This window comes from Tubulanus polymorphus, chromosome 4, assembly GCF_964204645.1.
Source record: "Tubulanus polymorphus chromosome 4, tnTubPoly1.2, whole genome shotgun sequence".
Classification (NCBI taxonomy): Eukaryota; Metazoa; Nemertea; class Palaeonemertea; order Tubulaniformes; family Tubulanidae; genus Tubulanus; species Tubulanus polymorphus.
Genome location: NC_134028.1, coordinates 3,994,302 through 4,016,457, shown reverse-complemented (window position 1 = coordinate 4,016,457; position 22,156 = coordinate 3,994,302). Strand labels below are relative to the sequence as shown.

General features: G+C 38.1%; 4 protein-coding genes and 1 pseudogene across 11 annotated transcripts; 4 read left to right on the top strand and 1 right to left on the bottom strand.

Annotated features, from left to right (window-relative positions):
• The first annotated feature begins 345 nt into the window (after positions 1 to 345).
• On the top strand, positions 346 to 4,033 carry LOC141903404 (ethanolamine-phosphate cytidylyltransferase-like; annotated as a pseudogene).
• A 2,201-nt stretch (positions 4,034 to 6,234) lies between these two features.
• On the top strand, positions 6,235 to 9,650 carry LOC141903161 (ethanolamine-phosphate cytidylyltransferase-like). 2 transcript variants are annotated; one of them, XM_074791174.1, is made up of 14 exons: positions 6,235 to 6,349; positions 6,929 to 7,017; positions 7,219 to 7,304; positions 7,411 to 7,486; positions 7,650 to 7,719; positions 7,857 to 7,904; positions 8,000 to 8,081; positions 8,253 to 8,388; positions 8,473 to 8,549; positions 8,643 to 8,720; positions 8,875 to 8,940; positions 9,011 to 9,076; positions 9,192 to 9,280; positions 9,445 to 9,650. In XM_074791174.1, the coding sequence occupies exons 1-14, from the start codon at positions 6,309 to 6,311 to the stop codon at positions 9,563 to 9,565; spliced, it is 1,125 nt and encodes a 374-aa protein (XP_074647275.1). In that variant the 5' UTR covers positions 6,235 to 6,308; the 3' UTR covers positions 9,566 to 9,650. The 2 variants fall into 2 exon arrangements, with proteins under 2 accessions (XP_074647275.1, XP_074647276.1); XM_074791175.1 differs by lacking the exon at positions 6,235 to 6,349 and adding an exon at positions 6,781 to 6,833.
• An 844-nt stretch (positions 9,651 to 10,494) lies between these two features.
• LOC141903075 (UPAR/Ly6 domain-containing protein bou-like) lies at positions 10,495 to 12,876 on the top strand. Its single transcript, XM_074790969.1, has 3 exons — positions 10,495 to 10,636; positions 11,064 to 11,210; positions 11,671 to 12,876. Exons 1-3 carry the CDS (start codon positions 10,561 to 10,563, stop codon positions 11,880 to 11,882), a joined length of 435 nt encoding a protein of 144 aa, XP_074647070.1. The 5' UTR covers positions 10,495 to 10,560; the 3' UTR covers positions 11,883 to 12,876.
• Positions 12,877 to 12,984: 108 nt separating this feature from the next.
• Positions 12,985 to 14,333, bottom strand: LOC141903802 (ragulator complex protein LAMTOR2-like). The gene is made up of 4 exons (XM_074792121.1): positions 14,170 to 14,333; positions 13,889 to 14,051; positions 13,720 to 13,809; positions 12,985 to 13,450 (listed from the first exon to the last, which is right to left on the bottom strand). The coding sequence occupies exons 1-4, from the start codon at positions 14,235 to 14,237 to the stop codon at positions 13,394 to 13,396; spliced, it is 378 nt and encodes a 125-aa protein (XP_074648222.1). The 5' UTR covers positions 14,238 to 14,333; the 3' UTR covers positions 12,985 to 13,393.
• A 313-nt stretch (positions 14,334 to 14,646) lies between these two features.
• On the top strand, positions 14,647 to 21,940 carry LOC141903074 (putative RNA-binding protein Luc7-like 1). 7 transcript variants are annotated; one of them, XM_074790968.1, is made up of 12 exons: positions 14,647 to 14,775; positions 15,108 to 15,190; positions 15,969 to 16,962; positions 17,338 to 17,405; positions 17,996 to 18,094; positions 18,333 to 18,443; positions 19,115 to 19,258; positions 19,351 to 19,527; positions 19,635 to 19,936; positions 20,400 to 20,504; positions 20,804 to 20,860; positions 20,951 to 21,940. In XM_074790968.1, exons 5-12 carry the CDS (start codon positions 17,999 to 18,001, stop codon positions 21,000 to 21,002), a joined length of 1,044 nt encoding a protein of 347 aa, XP_074647069.1. In that variant the 5' UTR covers positions 14,647 to 14,775; positions 15,108 to 15,190; positions 15,969 to 16,962; positions 17,338 to 17,405; positions 17,996 to 17,998; the 3' UTR covers positions 21,003 to 21,940. The 7 variants fall into 7 exon arrangements, with proteins under 7 accessions (XP_074647069.1, XP_074647066.1, XP_074647065.1 ...); XM_074790965.1 differs by having other exon boundaries at positions 16,868 to 16,962; positions 17,338 to 18,094; XM_074790964.1 differs by having other exon boundaries at positions 17,338 to 18,094.
• The last annotated feature ends 216 nt before the right edge of the window (positions 21,941 to 22,156 follow it).

The window sequence follows — 22,156 nt, the reverse complement described above, 5'->3', positions numbered from 1 at the left end:
ATAGTATCAAATATTTGAAACTGAGACGTACAACTGTTGTAGGCCTATACTTTTTCTTTTCTTAAAAACTATGACTATGAACTACGGTTTACGCTGTGGCGTTCAATTTTTCGAAAAAGAATTCGGACACTTGATGAAGGCAATGAGTACTACTGTAATTATATACGTATCCACCACATGTTCATCGCCTTAAAAGTGCTTATTGTCAAAATAAAACAACGTGTGCCGCGTCGACATCTGCAACTGCTTGCTTATATGAAGGCCTGCAGTATTTTTCATCAGCACGACGCCGGATCTGCAAGTTGCTAGTTGTTGTTTTTGATGGACAACGAATTAAGTGATGAGATGGATGATATCAAAATGCAGAAGGTTTACGTCGATGGCTGGTATAAAACTTATTACAATTCTAGATTTATCAATCTTCGATCAGTGATGATGGATCGTGGTCAGATGTACATATGTGTTATGATGTTATTTGTGAGAAAATTGACTACTACGGAAGCGATAAGGGGCCTCGAGTTGTCGCGTTCCAACTCGTCAAGTCGCCATATTTATGTCGACATATCGCGATATATCGCGTCAAGTCGACATGAATATGTCGTCATATCGTGACGTTTTCACGACAAATTTCGCTTTCTCGACCACTTTCCTCGCGACAAGTCGACATATTCACGACGACTTGAAACTCAGTCGTCATATTACTGGTGTCCTCATCTTACATTTAGACATGTCTTCAAATGACGGTTTGTCCCGTGGAAAATGGGCGAAAAAGCGAAATTTGTCGTGAAAACGTCACGATATGTCGACATATTCATGTCGACGTGACGCGATATATCGCGGTATGTCGACATAAATATGACGACTTGTCGAGTTGGAACGCGACATCTCGAGGCCCCTTATCGCTTCCGTAGTACGTACGACTACTTATACTTTTACGTGGTAATCGGCCTAATCTATAGTCAGGACTTTTCATGGGTAGTTCTTTATTATTCAAATAATTAGGGAGAATATTTCCTGAAGAAGGCACAGGCAAAGGGGAAAAATTTAGCGCTTGAATTAGTGAGTAAAATCCATGACTTGTTTTGTTGTTGTAGTTATGATATTTTCCATTACGGCCATTCTAATGCGATCGACAAGCTAAACAGCTCGGTGATATTCTAGTTGCTGCACTCCATCCTGATGGTAAGTACACGTATTCATTTTTTATAGATACTAATTAGTCACCCAAAGGTTTGAACAACGCGATTTCTGGTATGGGAGATACACGTACGCCATGGCGTGGATCCTTATACGACGAAGATTAATAGACAGATCCTAACAAAACGTGAACCCATCCGCCTCCCAATCTCTGTGTGCCAAATAATGTGCCATTTTGTCCTCGGATGGAAGTTTAAACATGTTCTATTTGCAGAAGAAATAACACAACACAAGGGACCACCAGTTTATACGTACGAAGAAAGACTGAAACTTCTCAAATCGATTAAATGGGTCGACGAGGTAGATGAAATTCATGGTGTATATATCGATTTTGACCAGAACCCAGTAAAAATTAGTAAGATGCTTTTGCAGCTATTACTTGTTTCGTTTTTTTTTATCTATTCAGATCTACCCATCTGCGCCGTATCTTCTCGGGCCGGAGACATTAAAAGATGCGGGCTGTGATTTTTGTGCTCATGGAGGTACGCGTTCAATTACTCAGCTTTGTTCGCTATTTTTGTGCAAAACAACCACAAATTGTCCTAAAGGATCCCGGTTGAAATGTGGAATTATGTGACATATCCTCCTTCAATCGATGTTAACGATCAAATGATGGCCTTTTTCAGATGATGTATCGGTATCAGCAGCGACGGGATGTGATCCTTTCGCTAAATTGAAAGAAGCTGGCAAATTCAAGTACGCGTAACAAATAGTAGTACAAAATAACTACCTTTCGTCGATTCACTTATAAGTCAGAAGTACAAAGCAGGCCCGTGCCAAGGGGGTAGCTAACAAACCCCCTAAAATTTTCAAAATGCTCTTCAAAAAGCCTGTCAACAATAGGGGTCAAGATTTTTCGAAAAAGTGCCCTTTTTCTAGAAATAGAACTGTCCCTCAAAAAGCTCGGCACGGGCCTGCAAAACGGTCGTAATGCGAAAGTTACGTACCGTATTTCACTTGTCAATTCTACGTATGATTATAGGGTATTCAAGCGGACTCAGGGAATTTCAACGACTGATATAATCGATAGGTCAGTAACGTTCGCCTTAGGCCCATTTGTTTTCCGGTGAAAAAAATATGACATTTAATTTCGTGGGAAAATATAAGTATGGGCCTTTGATTATACATTTGTAGAATATTATCGATGACAACAATCCATCACTCAAACGAAAATGATCGGGCAGAATTCGACGCAGTCGCTAACGGATTAGAACAGGTGAGAATGGACTGGCATTGAGCGGATTGGTGGAGATTTTCCTCAGGGCTTCTTAGAAATCGGAATTGATAAGAACGGCTAGCAATGGCATCTCCGGCCTTGCAAAAATCAATATTATCGCGAAGACAACAAGTATATATATTTTATTACAATTTTAGCCGTCTGTATGCAGTCCGTTCACAGGTGGAGCTAGATCTCTGGTGACGAGTAGCAGAATTTTTCAGTTCTCATCGGGAAAAGAACCTCAACCTGACGACCGAATCGTTTATACCTCCGGGGTATTCGATATTTTACGTATCCTTATGAAATGTATAGTTCAATGTAAAGTTGAGGGTTGATAAAGCTATCAATAAATGACGGTGGAGTCCGATTGTGCGAGAGCGTGCAAGGAAAGGATACGTTTCAGACTGGCTTACGTAGTGTTTGACTTAAAATTTCAAAGAAATGCTTAAAATCAATTTATTCTTAACTATAATGAGATATGGGTCATATTTGTTTTCTGGAGAAGGCGGCCGCAGCTGGTGATTATCTTATTGTTGGTGTACATTCCGATCAGGTAAATCATCTAGTTTATTTTTCAGATTCTATCTAGACACGTATCACTGAGTATATATCTACTTTAAATCAATCCGTTGTGTGGTTTTCTTCCAGATTGTGAATCAGTGCAAAGGCAGTAATTACCCGATCCTGAATTTACACGAGAGAGTACTGTCACTTCTAGCAACTCGGGTGAGACATCGAAGTAAAGAAACCCGTCCAGTGCACTTTCATCTCCTCATGGATCACATGACTTAATGTTTCTATATAGTTTATCTCCCTCCAATTAATTGTTGCACGATGGAAACAATGATGATAATTAGTTTCGACTTATTCCTTTATTTCAGTTCGTTTCCGAAGTAGTAATTGATGTTCCCTTGGTTTGTACAGGTGATATAATGGATCTTTTTAAGGTACGTACCTCGGCGATCTATGTTTGTTTCTATATACACTGCTATTTGATTGTTCAATATCATTCTGCAGATTGATCTCGTTGTCCACGGAAAAACACCAATCCGATTGCCATCGCACGGAGATGATCCTTTCGCGGTAAGATTAATTACGTCGCATCGTGTCCTATCAAATAAGAACATTCAAAAACATATTATATACTATAAAGAACAAAATCCCTGATACAGCGCAAATTTTTTCTGAAACCAGGAACCAAAACGAAGAGGAAAATTTCAGATTATTGATAGTGAATCAGAAATCACGACGGAAGTTATCGTTAACCGGATATTAAAAAGAAGGTATGTCGTTAGTCTTAACTAATTTACGAGTTTGAACCACTGCGAGAGGAGTGTCTCGAGCTTTCAGCAGTAAATGACCTCTAATATCTTGCGGTGTGTTTTACTCCGTCGCATTGGTAGATATGTCGATACATCTATTTGTTCGTATTTTCTGTTATTTCAAGGCTCGAATTTGAAGAGAGGAATCGGAAAAAGAATGAACGAGAATTGAAGGCACTTCATTCGTCATATTAAGCTGAAACTGGTTCCGAACCTCAAGATTTATCGTCAAACGGTTGGACTTAAAAGGCTGTATTTGCGAATGGATTCGGAAGATTTGTGTATTTTCCGTATCAAAGCCTCTCTAAACACGAATGCATATTTATTGAGAAATTATTGTAATTTAATTTTTGAAATATTTTATCGAGATCGATGGTTGAAATAGATTATATACATAGATCAAGTAAATTGTTTTAGAATTTATCTTTTTCGAGAAATCTCTTGTTGGTTGTGATGAAACCCTTCTCGTACCTGGAAATGCTATTGTCATTGGTTTCACTGTAAAAATGACGCATTTAGGATTTTCACTTCTCGAATTCAATTATCACAATCGAAGAAGTGTAAATTTGACATATATAACGTGCGTTAGATGAGGCATCATCTTATAACGGACGCAGACATACGCTGAAATTGAATTTGATATCAAGATATCAGCGAGTTTAGAAATTCGATTTATACGGGTACGTGAAAACGAAGACACAACTTCTACAGATATTTTCACGCGAAGTGATATCGAGTGCAGGGTGTACAGAAACACGATCAGTGCACTATGGCCTTTCAGCAGCGTAAATCGAAACAGGAGCAGCGGCAGCAAAAACTTTCTCGAACCGCCTCTTCAAAAACGCGTAAGGAATCGACTATCGATGAAATGGAACGAATCTATCGAGATTTCTACACGAGGCCCAATCGAGCCGGTAATCGCCTGCTTCATTACCCGTTGGTTAACCAAGCCGCCAAGTTGGTTAGCGATCTTGGTCTCAACGATAAATCACTCGTCTCCAAAATCGGAACGCGCTCGACAGCTATCACCACGAGAGATGTTGGATCTAGTTCGAAAGCATTTTCTTCCATCAGTGGAACAATTCCACATAAAAAGAGTAAAATATCAGTTACTGCTCCGCCGAATTCCAACGGAAGCCTATCAGTTAATCGTAAGTTCAAACTTTTTACATATTTATATTTTCGGATTCCGTCCTCTTATTTCAACTATTTGTTTTTCTAACTGCTAATTATATGTTCAAAGTCCAGCTGGCCATGTGGGAAATGCATATATGATATTAAACATGCATCATTTCAGCAATGAAACCGGTGGAAAAGAAAGATAAAGATAATACTGTGTCGTCTCTTATCGTGGAAGCGGAGCTTCTACAGTTGAATGAACGACCTAAGATACCACAAGACGTGGCGAGGAAGCGCAGTTTACCGTCGAAATTCCCGGCTGTGCATCGCCAACCAGCTAAAGCAACACGAGCGCGACGCATGACGCAAATTGAGCATGTACACGATCTCTCGAGGGGGGATTCGTTTCAAGAATTGCTCGCGAAACTGGAAGAAAACGTCACCGCAGAAGAGGAGGTCATTTCAACTCACACGACAATACTCAATCGTACCCCAGATCCTCCGATCATTGAAGAATTCTATCCGAATAAGACTGTGTATACACCAGTTGTAGCAAGCCCAAGCGGGCATGTTTATTTTCCAAAAAGATGCTGGTGTACGCGGTGTCAGATAATGTATCGTCTTTATAGGGAGGGCGATTGGAAGCTTTTTGAATGGGGTACATATCCTTGCCATCAGTGGTGAAGATTATCGGTGCTTCGGTGTAATTGGATTAAGCAGGGGTCCAACACAGTGCAGCCCCACGAAAATTTTGATAAAAAGCTGAGTTGTAATGCTGAGAATATATGTTGTAAAATTGTTTGTGCCAACACGAGTTTTGAGCTGGATTGGAGCCGCGATATGTTGTAATAGTTGTAATCATTGATACGTTTAACATTAAAAACAAACATGGATATTTTCTGTGTTTTATTCTTTTCGGTATTTCATCCATTTTCCATCGGGCACCAATCTGATTCCGACGGTGACGTATTTTCTGCCTGAAGTAAAAACCACTGGCAAAATATTCTTCCTCGTGGCCACGGATTCATGCTAGCTGGGCAGGTGTGAAGAGCATTCCAAAATTTGTTTTACATGTCACCTGTGACTATTGGGGACCGGTAGACTCGCTTTTTAACAGTTTCTGTGTGGACTGGGAATGACGAATCTGGCTCCGACTGCGTGCATAAGGTCATTGACACTAATTACTGTATCAAAATCACTGGTGCTTGGGGAGGTATGTAAATCTGGACACTTAGTGAAGACAGTGAGTACTGTAATCATAATCCAACACATGTTTATTGCTTGTACACGTGTGACAATTCGGTTTTATTGTCTAAATGTGTGGCACGTTTCGAGAATTGCAACATCTGCAGTTCTGCTTCTTTATGAAGCCCTGCAGTATTTTTACATGCAAAAAGCATGACGAACTGCAAGTTGCGAGTTGTTGCATGCTTTTGATGACCACGAATTAAATGGATGATTTCAAAGGGCAGAAGGTTTACGTCGCTGGCTGGTAAGAAACAAAATTCTCGATTTATCAATCTGCGATCAGTTTTGACGAGGTTGCCAAGTTGATCGATCGGATGTCATGTTGTTTAAGAAATGAACTCGCTGGAAACCATCCTGTATAAGACCAACCTATCTGCAGCAAGGACTTTTCATGGGCATTTCTATATCATTCAAATATGGGCACCTTAATGTAATGAAAAAAAGGGACAAATAGAAATTTCATGGTCAATTTCGATAGCGCGCCTTCTTTAATCAAAATAGCGGCCGTCCTTTTTGTAAAATCCACCCTTTTCTGATGTAAAGTATGTATCGGAATGTTTCTTTGAAAAAAGCAATTGGAAAATTTTAGGGATTTGTGCAAATCCTCAGGTTACGCGGGCGTGAAACTAAAACATGAAAATGCGAATGCTATCTACATTTCTACATTGATCACTAATCACTATACCACGGAGTCGTAATAACTATTTTGCAATTTGTCGTCTCATGTGGTAATATACTGATTCAACCTATATTGGGCCCTCGGGCACCACAGAGACATTCTAACTCTTCCATGCAATATCCAAAACTTGTTTTGTTGTTGTAGTTATGATATTTTCCATTACGGCCATTCTAATGCGATTCGACAAGCTAAACAGCTCGGTGATATTCTAGTTGCTGCACTCCATCCTGATGGTAAGTACACGTAGATACTAATTAGTCACCCATATATTCCCAAGGTTGAACAACGTGAGGTCTGGTAGGGAGAAAAGCACCTGGCGTAGATTAATAGACAGATCCAAACAAAACGTGAACCCATCCGCCTCCCAATCTCTGTGTGCCAAATAATGTGCCATTTTGTCCTCGGATGGAAGTTTAAACATGTTCTATTTGCAGAAGAAATAACACAACACAAGGGACCACCAGTTTATACGTACGAAGAAAGACTGAAACTTCTCAAATCGATTAAATGGGTCGACGAGGTAGATGAAATCCATGTTGTGTATATAGATTTTGATCAAAACCCAGTAAAAATCAGTAAGATGCTTTTGCAGCTATTACTTGTTTCGGTTCTTTTTATCTATTCAGATCTACCCATCTGCGCCGTATCTTCTCGGGCCGGAGACATTAAAAGATGCTGGCTGTGATTTTTGTGCTCATGGAGGTACGCGTTCAATTACTCAGCTTTGTTCGCTATTTTTATGCAAAACAACCACAAAATATGCCGGATCGATCCCATTAACTGGCGATCTGTGCGGGATTAATGAGGATTAATGTGAAATATACTCCTTCAATCGATGTTAACGATCAAATGATCGACTTTTCAGATGACTTGCCAATATCGGCAGAAACCGGATGTGATCCTTACGCTAAATTGAAAGAAGCTGGCAAATTCAAGTACGTGTAGTACAAAATAACTAGATGCTCTGATTTCTTTACGAATCAGACGTGCAGGGATATCGTCATATGCATTGTATATCCAGATATGATGTGAAATTCTTTTGGGTTTCCATGGTTCTCAATTGTTATTTTAGGGTATTCAAACGAACACACGGCGTTTCCACAACTGATATAGTCGACAGGTCAGTAACGAACGCATATTTTCTTAGTTTTCCGGTACGTAAAAGAGATGGCATTTAATTTCAAAGGAAAGTATGATCATGTCTTTGATTTGTAGAATATTATCGATGACAACTATCCATCACGCAAACGTAAATGATCGGGCAGAATTCGACGCAGTCGCTAACGGATTAGAACAGGTGAGAATGGACTGGCATTGAGCGGATTGGTGGAGATTTTCCTCAGAGTCCCATGTTGGATCTAAAATGACAGAAAACGCTAACATATCGATAAACATTGGCATATTTCGCCTTATTTGTGAAGACAACAGCTATATATATATATATTTCATTACAATTTGATCTTTTTAGCCGTCTGTATGCAGTCCGTTCACAGTTGGAACTAGATCTCTGGTGACCAGTAGCAGAATTTTTCAGTTCTCATCGGGAAAAGAACCTCAACCTGGAGACCGAATCGTTTATACCTCCGGGGTATTCGATATTTTACGTATCCATATAAAATATACTGGCTTACGTATTCTTTAACTTTCATAGAAATGCTTAAAATCAATTTATTCTTAACTATAATGAGATATGGGTCATATTTGTTTTCTGGAGAAGGCGGCCGCAGCTGGTGATTATCTTATTGTTGGTGTACATTCCGATCAGGTAAATCATCTCGTTTATTTTTCAGATTCTATCTACGCGTATCACTGAGTATATATCTACTTTAAATCAATCCGTTGTGTGGTTTTCTTCCAGATTGTGAATCAGTGCAAAGGCAGTAATTACCCGATACTGAATTTACACGAGAGAGTACTGTCACTTCTAGCAACTCGGGTGAGACATCGAAGTAAAGAAACCCGTCCAGTGCACTTTCATCTTATCATGGATCACATGACTTAATTTTTCTATATAGTTTATCTCCCTTCAATTAATTGTTGCACGATGGAAACAATGATGATAATTAGTTTCGACTTTTTTTTAATTTTAGTTCGTTTCCGAAGTAGTAATTGATGTTCCCTTGGTTTGTACAGGTGATATAATGGATCTTTTTAAGGTACGTACCTCGGCGATCTATGTTTGTTTCTATATACACTGCTATTTGATTGTTCAATATCATTCTGCAGATTGATCTCGTTGTCCACGGAAAAACACCAATCCGATTGCCATCGCACGGAGATGATCCTTTTGCGGTAAGAGTAATTACGTCACATAGTGTCCTGTGATAGGAACATATCTGTATTCAAAAACATACTATACTATAAAAGACAAAATCCCTGATACAGTGCAAATCTTTTCTGAAACCAGGAACCAAAACGAAGAGGAAAATTTCAGATTATTGATAGTGAATCAGAAATCACAACGGAAGTAATCGTTAACCGGATATTAAAAAGAAGGTATGACGTCTGTCTTAACTAATTTTCGAGTTTGACCCACTGCGAGAGGAGTGTTGTGAGCTTTCAGCAGGAATGGTCTCAAATATCCTGCGAGGTGTTTTACTCGTTTGCATTCGGTAGATATGTCGATACATCTATTTGTTCGTATTTTCTGTTATTTTAAGGCTCGAATTCGAAGAGAGGAATCGGAAAAAGAATGAACGAGAATTGAAGGCACTTCATTCGTCAAATAAAGCAGATACTGGTTCAGAATCCCAAGATTTATCGTCAAACGGTTGGACTTAAAAGGCTGTATTTGCGAATGGATTCAGAAGAGTTGTGTATTTAATCATAATTCTCTCAACAGTAGGCCTATCGAGAAATTATTGTAACGATTCTGATTTTGAGAGAAATTATTAAGATTGATAGTTAGAATAAATTATTTCATAATACATATTCTTCTCAGTAAATATTTTTATAATTTGTTTATTCGCCACAAATTCGAGGATGAATCTCTTGCGATGCAACTTTTCTTAGAATATAAAACGTGGAGCTTCAGATTTCTCTGCTCAAATGACGCATTTAGGACTTTCGCTTCTCGGGGATTCAAAATTACCCCAATCGAAGAAGTGCAAATTTTACTAATCCACTGCAAACACTCTATCTCGAACATATGGCGCCAGTCTCCACTTCAAATGAATAAGCATACCCTGAAACATAAAACAAAATCATATTTCATTTCCTACTACGGCACAGGATCACTTTCGCAAATTCCAACCTATTATAACTGCACAAGTACACAGTAGAAAATAGCCGATTATATCTGTCAATCCCGCTGGCGGGCCCGTGCTCGCTTTAGCAGCCTTTAGGCTTTGCCTGGCCCTCATAGAAAATTATATCTATTTACGTAACATTCATAATTTTTCTAGCATATTTATATACATTTAAAATTATACTTTTCTCAATCCTGTAAATCGTATGGCTGATTCGGGCCAACCAAAAAATGATACGGCTAGAGCAACGACGACCAACGATTAAAAAATTTTCACTTTGATCCGGTTTTTGGTTTTCTCGGGCGAGAAAACCAAACATTTTAGTTCTGGCGAGAGAACCTGCCTCGACGGGGTCACACAGTGCGGTGCGGGTCCACGAATTTCAAAAATCCTCGATTGGGTTTGGGTGGCAAATAGTACGTCCACGAAAACAAGGGCGCCGCGCGCACTTCCGGGTCTTCATACTCGAGAACTACAATTTGTGAAATATTCTTTGATATTTTCTGGGTTTTTGAGGCGATTTTCACGATGTTGCCGAAGAACTTGCATCTTGGATTAAGCGTATGGATATTCCTTATTGCGCTGTCATATTTACCGTATCTAAGTGAGTGCCATTTTTTTTCATACTGCCAGTTTTTGAATTAGAAAATGGTTTGATTTTATGATTCACGATTCTGAAATGAATCTGACCTCGCCCAACAATAACAACATACATAATATACTACTTACATTCAAACTTAAATATTTCCTGCCATATAGAATATATAGGTGTGATGTGAATGATGTAGATAATCGAATGTAAAACAAGTAATTTATTGTGGGATCATTTATTTATTACGTACGCATGAAATCTGACTTTCAACCCCCCTCTGTACGCAAAATCGGCAATCATTTTTTCATATACATTAAGCATAACAGTATGCGATTATGCACTTACCTCTCACCCTCCCCTGATGCGTACGTAATAAATGAATGATCCCTGTTGGCTGTTAGAATCATGTTTGTATTAAATGGCTTTGTTTGTATTGCAGGTAATGCCTTTGAATGTTATCAGTGCAACTCGACACACTCCGATGAATGTTTAGAGATGTTTGATCCTGAAATGACGAATCTGGTTCCGACTGCGTGCAATGTCGTCGACACTAAATACTGTATCAAAATCACTGGTGCATGGGGAGGTATGTATACAGAATGTATGGTGATTCTGCTGTTGGTTGGTCCTGGGTTCACAGCCACTTGTGGTGAGCGAGGATGGTATCCAGATAAATCTCACTCATTCGTATTCAAAACCCTTGCATTATTTGGAGTTAGAACTTCCATTGATAGATCAATGAGAGTTGGGGAAAAACTGATCCAAGCCCTTCCCAAATAGCATATTTCATTCGAATCCACAACTTCTCAATTATGAGTTAAACACCGTATCTACCAAGTCACGAAGACAGAATTTGAGAAACAATATCAGACGTGCTGTTTCTTTGATGATGAGGTTTAGATTCGATCTGGAAACCCTTCAAATGATAAAAGTTGAAACTGTTAGATTAATAATTTATGTACGAGATTATAAGACCTTTTTGAATGTTATCGATGAATTTCGCAGAGATTGATGCTTAATGACTTTGTTTTTTCGGTATCTTGTAGGTGTTGTTGGAACTCAACGGTTCTGTAGTTCTAGAGATATGGGTAATCAGTGCCAGTATTTTGGGTTTGATGACCACGATCGTATCTACCGCGGCTGTAGCTGGACGTGTGATTCGGAGCGCTGTAACAGCTCCAACCGATTGTCGCTGTCGATCTTTATATTCTCGTTGCCACTGGTTTTGTTTCTGCGAAAGATTTTGTTCCGTTCGTAATTGAGAAATCATTTTTAGAAACATTCTTAAGACTTTTCTCTTTGGGAACCGTTTGAATATAACGTCAGTTATCATTATTTAGATTTGTCCAAAATTTCTTTGTTTTAAGTGAATCTAATCGTAAACATTCCAAACAACATTTTCACTTCATGCGAGAGCGAATACTTGTAAATATGTATATGTTATTTATATGCTATTATTATATCATTTTATATACGTGAAATATGCTTGCATCCACTATGATTGTAGTTGACCTAAAAATGCCTCCAAACCCTAAATTGTTTAATTAGGGGCTACTCGATTGTTGGCTTATGAACTTTCGACCTTTTCGGCATCATTTATTTGATGAGTTAATTGAAAATGTGTTAATTAGGTATTTAGTTGAATCTTTAATAAGAAATCATGATTATATCTAATCTATAACTCTAAATCATTCCTGCCATTTCAATATGATATTCTAATAAAACATATCGCTATTTATTATTCTTGTCTAGTGAATATTTTTTACGAAAATTAGATACGTAAAACAGTGTTACTCCATCCATCAGGGGCTGTTAGTTTTATAAAACTGGAATGGGTAAACTAAGGTTCATTCCTTAGCTTTTGTAATTGATCTGGTTAAAACAGTTGACTATTACATGAAGGATATTTTGAGGGTGATGTTAGGACGCCTCTTTGTCCAGTACTACGTTTGTCCTCCATTTCTTATACATTCCAATGAAATGATTAAATCAGAGAACTACCGGGGTGTTTAATATCATTATGGTCGTATGTAGATTGTTAATTTTGAAATGCCGAGTTGATTTTCATCAATCCTTAAGGGTTCTGCCTGATTGAACTGGTTAGACTACGGTCCATGAAATAATCAGAAATTGATACGTCCGATCTTTGTAGACAATACGATTTATAACATGAGAAAAATTGATTATTTTTTAATATTTGTATATTGGTAAACGATGAAATTTTATTAACGAAATAAATATTTTATATCGAATATCAATGTCCTTGTTGAATTGCTCTTGATTCAGAGGTGCAGATCCTATCCGTGAAGATGGAGTAGAATCAAAAGATTGAAGAAAAACCGAGGGTATTAAAGTATCCGTATATTACATGTACAATATTTATTCAGTTCAAATTTACATTTTTATCTTTAACAACTAGAAAATATGGTATCTCTCGATTCTAATTGATCCAAGTTTTCATTGAAGCAACAAAACTTTAATGATGCTCAATAGAACAAAAACTGCTTACACACTACAAACGAGCAATCAACTAGCACCATCAAACGTTAATCGTCGCTTTAATAATAGATCAGTATTCTTAATGTGTATCAATCATTTCTTGAATCAAACCATCTAAATTTCATCAAGAGGCCAGTGTCATTTTCACTATTCATCAAGAGTCCAGAAACTCGAACATCTTTGATGCTCCTGAACTCAAAAAAGTTGTAGCTGCATCCAAATGAAACGAGCGTTAAATTCATCGAGATTATTTCATAAGGATTCAATTCTTCAAGATGTAGCCACTTGTGTCAGCGGTTCCTCTAAATACTCAGCTAATGCAGTAGCCTAAAATAAAGAATTCAGATTGATTTATGTACCGATATGATAAGATTAGAGAAGTCTTGAACGTCCCACAAAAGTGAATCGCTACTTGGGAAATATTTTCTCAGTGATAGATAAACTAAATTTATTGAAAATTTTTCACAGAATAACCTCTCTAGGTATCATCAACCGTAAGTCAAGAGTGAAAACCTTTTATCAAGTGGTTCAATCATCTATTAATGATTACTACTTGTTAAAAGCAAACAGTTTTTGGACACGCTCTGATTGGATACCTTCGCTCTCAGAAGACCGAATCCAACATCCTCTTTCGCATATATACACAGGAGAAGACTTGCAACTTTAGTTATAACAACGCGTCCTTCCTAAAAACAGAACAAAATGTAACCAGGAATAAAAGAGATTTGATTCGGTTTAGTAAATCGTCACACTGTTCCGACATACTTCACATTCTAAAAGCACAACTTGCAGTTTATCTTCATTGAAAGCGACGGCGCCACTTTTTTCATATGCAGCCCAAATTCCACTGGCTATGGCTGCTGTTACGCGAGCATCTTTATCTCCAAATCCGGCAAACGCTAGCAAGGCACCTTCACCATTTAACAACCTGAAAAACAACAACATGTTAGGGTGATTGGTAAATATAATTGATCCTGTAATAAGGCCACTGGTTTTGTAGTGGTAGAGGCTGTAGTTGTGTCAGTGAAAATGAAATGTCAACTTACAGGGTATACTGAATTCCACCCGTATTTGCTTGACTTAAAACTTGTGTCAGTGCACGCGGTCTTAACATGATTTTTGTCACAGATAACCGACGACTACAAAGAGTTTGATTAAGGGGCGTAAAAAGGGAAAAGGGAAATTTTATCAGATGACAGCTACTGCGGGATCCACGCGACCTTCGACTTCTTCAGAATGTGCAGGTCAATACAATACAATTCTTACATTGTCTGGACGCTACGATATCTCATACGATCAGGAAATTATTTCGAGCATTCCCCCAAAATATATAAAAAAACAAAGAAAGAAACGATTTTTGAGTGGTCGTATCACTAAAATGTTTTATTGTAAAATTTATTAGTGTCAATAAAGTATTTGAACTGAATTGAATTGAATTGGTCCAAGCGAAATCGTGAGCACCGGCCTCCACCAGCCGCTGCTGCCACCTAGCGGCCTCAACTATCATTTCTCATGATGTGGCAGCCATTTTTCCTTGGTTGATGCCGTCATAGATTTAAGTTCTGCTGATTGAGCGTTGAATATCGTCTAAATGTCGGCCCACGACCAGATTCGGGCTATGCTCGATGAATTGATGGGTACTGGTAGAGATGGTAAGCATATTTAAATGCCGATTGTTCATTTTGGTTTCATATTCTAGCGACTTGAAAATGAGAAGTAAGACGACCAACGAGACAAACAAAACAAGAAGGGGGCAAAGGAGAGAGCGCGAGGGCCTGGCTGGCTGAGGCTGTGAGGAAGGGAGGCAGTGAGTCCGATCCTGGAAAAGAAAGAAGCCCGTTGAAATTATTACATATTGATTGTATACAGATAAGGGGTAGGGGTTCAATTGTGGGTGTGACTGTATTTCTAGAAGTATTTGTGAATGTTGTTGGATTCCTCAGAAACGATGATTTATTAATTTTTTCAATTCCCATTTTTTAAGGGAAGCCCATTTTTCTCTGCCTGGTACTGTGTATTACCAGTGTTAATGGGAGAATTGACACGTCGATCCAAGCCGGTGCCGCCGTGAGTTGATTCAATCATAAAATAACAAGATATGTTCTCATTTCCCTTCAGGTTTTAGATTCATATTTCATTTTTGATGCCTTACGCATACACAAATTGTAAAAGTGTAAACATTTTTTTACCTCCAATTTACCATATTGAAAATTGATTTCTGAATTTGCATTGGGGAAGAAAGCTTGGTTGGATTAAGATGTAAGGGGTCATCCTTATTCACCGAGATGACGTAATTTACCGAGATCAACCGAGATGACATGAAATAGAGCATATTTATTTATTCTTTATCGATTTTAACATTTGAAATCATATTATATCAGTAATAAATACCTTCTAGAGTCATATTTTTCCGGATATTGTGTAAAAACAATTTTGACTTCAAATACGCAATCTCGGTTAGCAATAAAATTTCATTGAATTTGATTGATTGATGGTCTCATCTCGGTAAAGTTAAAAGTTATTTTTCTACAAAAATATCCGACAAAATATGTAAAATATGACTCCAGCAGGCATTTATTACTGATATAATATGATTTCAAGTGTTAAAATCAATAAGGAATAAGTAAATATGTTACATTTCATTTGATCTCGGTAAAATACGTCATCTCGGTAATAAGGATGACCGAGATGTAAGATGTATTAGCATTTAAATCTCTCAATTTTGAATTCGAAAAGAAAAAGAAATTATTTTTTTCCGAACTGTAACATGTCGTGTATAGGTCGTGTGAGTAGGTCTATATTGACGGAGCTCGTACCTTTCGTATGAATGAAGTCTGTTTTTCAGATGTTCATCAAACACTCTTCTCTCTACTGCCCTCGCTCAAATATTCCCAATCACCCGGTGTAGCTTCCATCCGGATGAAGACCTCTAGTCATTGAACGATGTCACCAGATTAACAGATTTAAATCGCAGTGTGTATTTTATCTCGACGACTAACGTGGAAATTGTTTCGAATGTTTGTTTGAATCCTGCTGTGTGAGCTCTCAATGTTGAAACAATATTTTTGGTGTTGCTTAAGCCTTTTGGTCTGGAATTAATGTGTGGAAAATCCTGCAATGATAACAAAAGAAATAGTATAAAAGATGTATATTATTAAGTCCGAAAATGTTTCCTCGACTTCTTAGTAGTTTATTCAATTTTCAACTACATTAACGCAGAGTCTGCTTTTTCAATGGTTACCTTTCGGAAATGTTTTTAAAATTTCATCAAAAGCAGTCAAGTTCCGAATTTTCTAATTCAAATCGATAATGAATATTTCATTTTTACTTGTAGTGATTACCCATATTTTTGCTCAAAACGTACTGAATTTTCAGTCCATTTCCTTCAATTATATAACATCAATCTGGTTAATCCATTTTGCAGAGATCAGCATAAAACCCATGCTGTCATATTGTTTCAATATTGAGGAAATCGTTTCAGAGATACTGCTCTCCTATAATTCTAAATGTCTTCTATGATTTTGTAATCATTGGCTTTAAGAGTTAAACTCTGAAAGAACGTCAGTTTGAATCTGTCAAACAAAACCTCAATTATGCTGATTAATTTAACTTTATGGATTTAGCAGTATCTGTGTTAGTCGGCCCTTAAGTGACTGTTGAGTTTAGTTTCCCCCGCGGAAAATGAATGTCGATTCGATAATGAATTCATCTCATCGATATCTGTTTGATTCTGGCAACTTTTAGGTGAAAACAACAAGTATAAAGTGAGGTTTGATGATCCTCGGGTATGTAGAAGTTTCCTGCTCAGCTGTTGTCCGCACGATATTCTCGCTAGCACGGTAAGTTCAAATATCTCATCGTAATTATTATCCATACATCGGGAAATTGCGCCCCCTTGTGGCATGTAAATTATCGTCGATCGGATTACGACTGGTTCGGGGCCTTTCAATAATCTCAAATTCTGGGCTTGAGTTTTTTTTTTTTTACATGTGAAATTCTAGTGAACTTAGTTTGAATTTCTGGCTTTCATGGCTTCCAATTTTATATTTGAGTCTTGATTTATGAATTAATGAATTTCAATCTGGTATCATCAGATGTATGTCTATTGTGTGTGTGTAACCTACTAGTTAGGGCATCGATTTTTTAAAGCGTTTTGAAAACCGATCGATTCCGGGTCTGGACTAAAACTGTTCGATGTCTTTTTGTCTTAAAAGCTAATGCCCTGGGTCTTGCCCACCATTTGTGAAAAAAAGGCGCTTTGGGTAGCAGGTTAACGTAATGTGTAAGTAATTACCTCACGGACAATGGTGTACGTATATAATCAACCCCTGAAAAAAAATCAATCTTTGTTCTGTTAATTTAACGCACGACGAGGCGATGATGACTTTATGTTGCAGGCGATCGATCTATCGTAGAAATACGTGTCCAAACTATCCACTTATTTCTAATCTAATTCATGTTCATTTATTACGTCGAGAATCTGTGAGTGGTTTTTAACGTAGATTTTGTTTTCTCCAAATATCGCCGAATAGTTTACGTTTTCATTTGAATGAAATGATGAATTTTATATATTTAAAGAATTCGTTCTCGTGTGATTTCACTACACACTAAACACGTACTGACGAACTGTACTCTGGCATGTACGTATTTACTTCTCGAGACCGGGATCTATCCCTGTCCGGTTTATTATTAGTTCACTAGCGATCGGAAAATCGATAAAATTTTCGATCAATATCTGTCCTCGAAAATAAGTTGTCAGTAGATATTAAAAGCCAGTGGTGATTGTTGTATGTACTGTTTTGGTAAGTAATAAGTTCATTTATTCAGCTGATATCGTAGACGTATTGATGAATGGATTGTTTTGTTTTTTAGCGAATGGACCTCGGTGAATGCCCGAAAATTCACGATCTCGCTCTTCGCGCCGATTACGAAACTGCACAGGCCTTAAAAGATTATTATTTCGACATAGATGTAAGTTTTTATCTACTGCGCAATGCCTCGATCGCATTTCTTGAAATTTGTAACAACAGCGTTTAATCTCTTGTTTTCAAGTAGCTCATTCTGATGTGGCGAATAGATGATAAGTTTAAAAACCAACTCTATAGATTTAGATTACATGATGAAATAAAACACAAGTAACCAAATTCATAAGATCCATTATATACATTTTCCCTAAGAGCTCATTGAATTGATGAATTGTTTTTTGTAGGCGATGGAGCACTTGCAGAGTTTTGTCGCTGACTGTGATAGACGTACTGAACAAGCGGCTCGTCGACTGAAAGAAACACAGGAAGAACTCAGTGAAGAAGCCAATGGAAAGGTATGTATGTTTAATGTTGAACTATTGTGTTTTTGCATCGGTATACCGGTAGATCGGGTTCGGTAAATCTAGAGGAATTGTCTTTACGTTGGCCCTCGTGTTGAGTTCAGATCCCATTAGGAGATAATCCTATTGTAAATAACTGCAAATTTGATATTATGCGTGGCTGCTTTATCTGTTGACCCTTCCTTCCTATTTTCCAAGCTCCGCCCTTGGGCTTGGCTATTCTTTGGTCCGAGGTTGGATATATGCAATTCTGGCTAGTATCTTCTCAGGATACAAGATCCTACGTCGTCACTTCCCTGCCACATCGAAGTTTGGTATCCTTCCAGTTTGTCTTAAGTTTTCAATTACTCGATTTAAAAAAAAAATCACAGCAAAGAATAAACTCTCCGAATTGTGAAATAAGAAATTTCTTGTGTCCTGTGTGGATGGTAGATTTTAGTGTCCCAACAAAATTTAAGTACCCTTGGAATACCTGGATACTGAAAATCAAGCACTGGACCCAGTTCTACAGTTGTGAGTTAGAGTTAACTCTGAGTTAAAGTTAGTTCATTTTCGATGTTTTAACCCAGGGTCATATCTTAAATCAGAACTGTGGAACTGGACCCGGTTGTCAGTAGTCAGATGCATATCAGTCGATTACAGCTGGCTATGATCGTTTATTTCAGGCTGAAGTTATTCATCAACTCGGTGAACAGATCGGTACAAAACTCGCCAAAGCTGAACAGGCTGGAGCTGAAGGTCACGTGGAGGAGTCGCTGAAACTAATGGCAGAAATCGAAGACCTGAAGAAAATGAAAGGAAGCGCTGAAGTATGTATTCTATTGACGCTTAGATATTTTTCTTTTTCAAATTCGACACCAGTTTTTAATTCGTTATGAATTTTTTTTTTTTTTTTTCGTAGATGGATTTCCGGAATTCGATGCCCGCGTCGAGTTATCAACAACAGAAATTACGAGTGTGCGAGATTTGTTCGGCGTACCTCGGTATCCACGACAACGACCGCCGACTGGCTGACCACTTCGGCGGAAAACTTCATCTCGGCTTCATCACAATCAGAGAAAAACTCGAGGAACTCAAGGTACCTATTGAATCAATGGTTATTGCATGAATATGATAGAACTGTGTAACTGGTTCCAGTTGAATCTAAGCGTGCGATTCTATCATATTTTGCTCGATGTTTTACAGAAAAGCGTCGCCGATCGTCGCGAGCAACGTGAAAAAGAACGAGAGGAACGTCGACGAGATCGCGAGGAGAAAGAGAAGGAGGAACTGGAGCAGCGCGAGAAGGAGCGAGAGAAACAACGTCGCAGGAGTCGCAGCCAATCACGCGGGGGCGGCGGCAGCGGTAGTGCTCGTCGTAGTCGCTCGAAGGAACGTCGTCGCAGCCGGTCGAGGTCGCGTGATCGCCGGCGTAGAGAGAGGTCGAATAGTCGTAATCGATCGCGACGTCATCGCAGTCGTAGTCGCAGCAGAGACAGACGCAGGAGGTATAAATGAATAAACGCTTGAACTCTCTTATCAACAGGGTCCCTAAGACTTATCGATTCCTTAAAAATGCTTTTTAAGGTGCTTGAAACTCGTTTAATTTGAGCAAAATGCTTGAAACTCATTTGAAACTTCCTCAATTTGGAGGAAATAGGTAATTATAAAGTTATACAGTAAACTATGCCTAAACCGGTACTGTGGGGATTTGTTTTTACCCTATTAGGGGTGCCAAATGAGTTTAGGTAGTGCATTGAAAATCCACTGGATTACAGGTTTGCTGAGATAAGCAGTACAGATTTAGGAGGAGTCTATAATAATTGGGATATCAAAGTGATGCGGACACTCCCTTGAAATTTTCTCCTTTGAAACTCCTTGAAAACTCCATGATTGACTGATCTGTAGGGACCCTGTATAAATTGGATCAGAGTTGTAAGAATTATTCTATCATTCGTTTGTTGTTTTTAGGTCACGTTCGAGAGATCGTCGCAGAAGACGCTCGAGGTCGCGTTCACCTCGTCGTGTCAAGAGGTCGAGGTCACGTGAACGATCTCGCCATTCGGACGGCTCGGGGTAAGTGTCGAGTCTCATTCAGGGTTATATTGATCCACGTGTCCTTGATAATTCCTCTAAATTGTAGAATGCTTTTCGAGCACTTCAATTCTCCTTTATTTTGAGAATGAGCAATTTTGAGAAAATCTTACATTAAGATTTTCTCAAAATTTTTCATCTCTCATAATAAAGGATTATATTATTAGTCATTGATAATAGAAATTTCCTGCGACAATGGATCCGGCAAAGTAAACCATAGACTTCAAAGTTATCAACTGCGCTCTGTGTTTTATAATACGACTAACTTTGATTATTTGTAGAGCTGCTGATGTCACTTCATCGCCTGCTGCCGTTCAGCCAGAAGAACCGATATCTGAGTGAGTAAGTGACTGTTCTTCACACGTACAGTACATCGGTTCTCGTTTCTGTAGACCTGACATTTTTAAACCGGTCGATTTCTTTTTCAGGGCGACGGCAGAAGAACTTATCAAACAAGAAGTCGAAAATAACACGGTTTAATTCGCGTCGTCGATACGTGCTGGTCTAGGAGTCGGGATTGAATTCGTGCTCGGCGCCCAAATGGACGACGAGCTCTTTATTAAAATCGATGTTTTATTACTCTTTAAAAAAAAAAAACATTAGTTCGAGAGTTCCACTCAGAAGTTAACAGAGAGAGATGGAGAGAAGTGGTATCATTAAATTGTTATTTTAGAGATGTGAACTTCTGTAAATATTACATATATATGTATTATATATATATAATATATATATATATATACTAAGTCTACTGTCATGTTGTTTAAAAAGATATGAACTGCAGTAAGCTATGACACTGCTCGCCTCAAATACGTTAGTTGCCTCAGAAAATTCGAAATTTGTTAGATATGCGATGAGCCCAATCATTCCTGGAAACTTTCAGAATTGATAGTAAAGATCCTTAATAAAGTCGGAAGATATCTGTGTAACGATACGATATTTCCGAGCTATGAAAATAATGGGAAAATAGTTATCTCCAATTGTGAGTTATTGAGCCGAGCTATTTGGAGAATGTATCACGGTGTAAAAGCGGGTGACTGCAGTTGTCAGGGAGAAAGTCTTGTATGTAGTAATGTACGTTTTATATGTCTCTGTCTGATGATTTAGTTTTTATTGTATCAATCATTATTGAACACAAATGAATTAACGAAAACATTTTTAAAATGGTTAAATTGGAACTTTTTGCTTCACGTTTTTGATCAGTTTTATATGGAGTGACTAGTTGGGAGATATTGTTTTCAAATCACCGATGTATCATAGCGACTAGAGTTGAGGAGACTGAAGTGAAAGAATTCGTGTAAATTTGTGTCTAGTATGTAGATTATGTGTATTTCATGTATATGAAAACTTCACCTCGAATGATACATCGCTTGCATCGTTTATTAAACTAAGTTCATCTTAAACTTGTTATGTAAATAAATCTAAACTTAATGAAATTTCTGCACAAGCAGTTTTATCATTGATTTTGTTACTACGTTAGAATCCACGGTTCCATGGCGGATAAAACTAATTCAGATTTGAAAGGATGAATCTAAATGGGCTTGATAGAGGCAGAAAATCCCCATTTTGTCCTAAATTTTCTGTGCCATTACGCTCACTAATGTTTCTTGCAGCCCTCGTATTGCCAACCCTGCCCA

Excerpts from the sequence above, each read along its gene's own strand:
- LOC141903161 (XM_074791174.1), top strand. The coding sequence starts at position 6,309 with ATGGATGATTTCAAAGGGCAGAAGGTTTACGTCGCTGGCTG. Across the intron at positions 7,487-7,649 it reads TGATTTTTGTGCTCATGGAG|ATGACTTGCCAATATCGGCA; the intron begins GTACGCGTTCAA and ends TCGACTTTTCAG. Across the intron at positions 9,077-9,191 it reads ACGGAGATGATCCTTTTGCG|GAACCAAAACGAAGAGGAAA; the intron begins GTAAGAGTAATT and ends TTCTGAAACCAG.
- LOC141903075 (XM_074790969.1), top strand. The coding sequence starts at position 10,561 with ATGTTGCCGAAGAACTTGCATCTTGGATTAAGCGTATGGATATTCCTT. Across the intron at positions 10,637-11,063 it reads GTCATATTTACCGTATCTAA|GTAATGCCTTTGAATGTTAT; the intron begins GTGAGTGCCATT and ends TTTGTATTGCAG. Across the intron at positions 11,211-11,670 it reads AATCACTGGTGCATGGGGAG|GTGTTGTTGGAACTCAACGG; the intron begins GTATGTATACAG and ends GGTATCTTGTAG.
- LOC141903802 (XM_074792121.1), bottom strand. The coding sequence starts at position 14,237 with ATGTTAAGACCGCGTGCACTGACACAAGTTTTAAGTCAAGCAAATACG. Across the intron at positions 14,052-14,169 it reads GGTGGAATTCAGTATACCCT|GTTGTTAAATGGTGAAGGTG; the intron begins GTAAGTTGACAT and ends GTTGTTTTTCAG. Across the intron at positions 13,451-13,719 it reads TCGGTCTTCTGAGAGCGAAG|GCTACTGCATTAGCTGAGTA; the intron begins GTATCCAATCAG and ends TCTTTATTTTAG.
- LOC141903074 (XM_074790962.1), top strand. The coding sequence starts at position 14,715 with ATGTCGGCCCACGACCAGATTCGGGCTATGCTCGATGAATTGATGGGT. Across the intron at positions 19,259-19,350 it reads AAATGAAAGGAAGCGCTGAA|ATGGATTTCCGGAATTCGAT; the intron begins GTATGTATTCTA and ends TTTTTTTCGTAG. Across the intron at positions 19,937-20,399 it reads AGCAGAGACAGACGCAGGAG|GTCACGTTCGAGAGATCGTC; the intron begins GTATAAATGAAT and ends TGTTGTTTTTAG.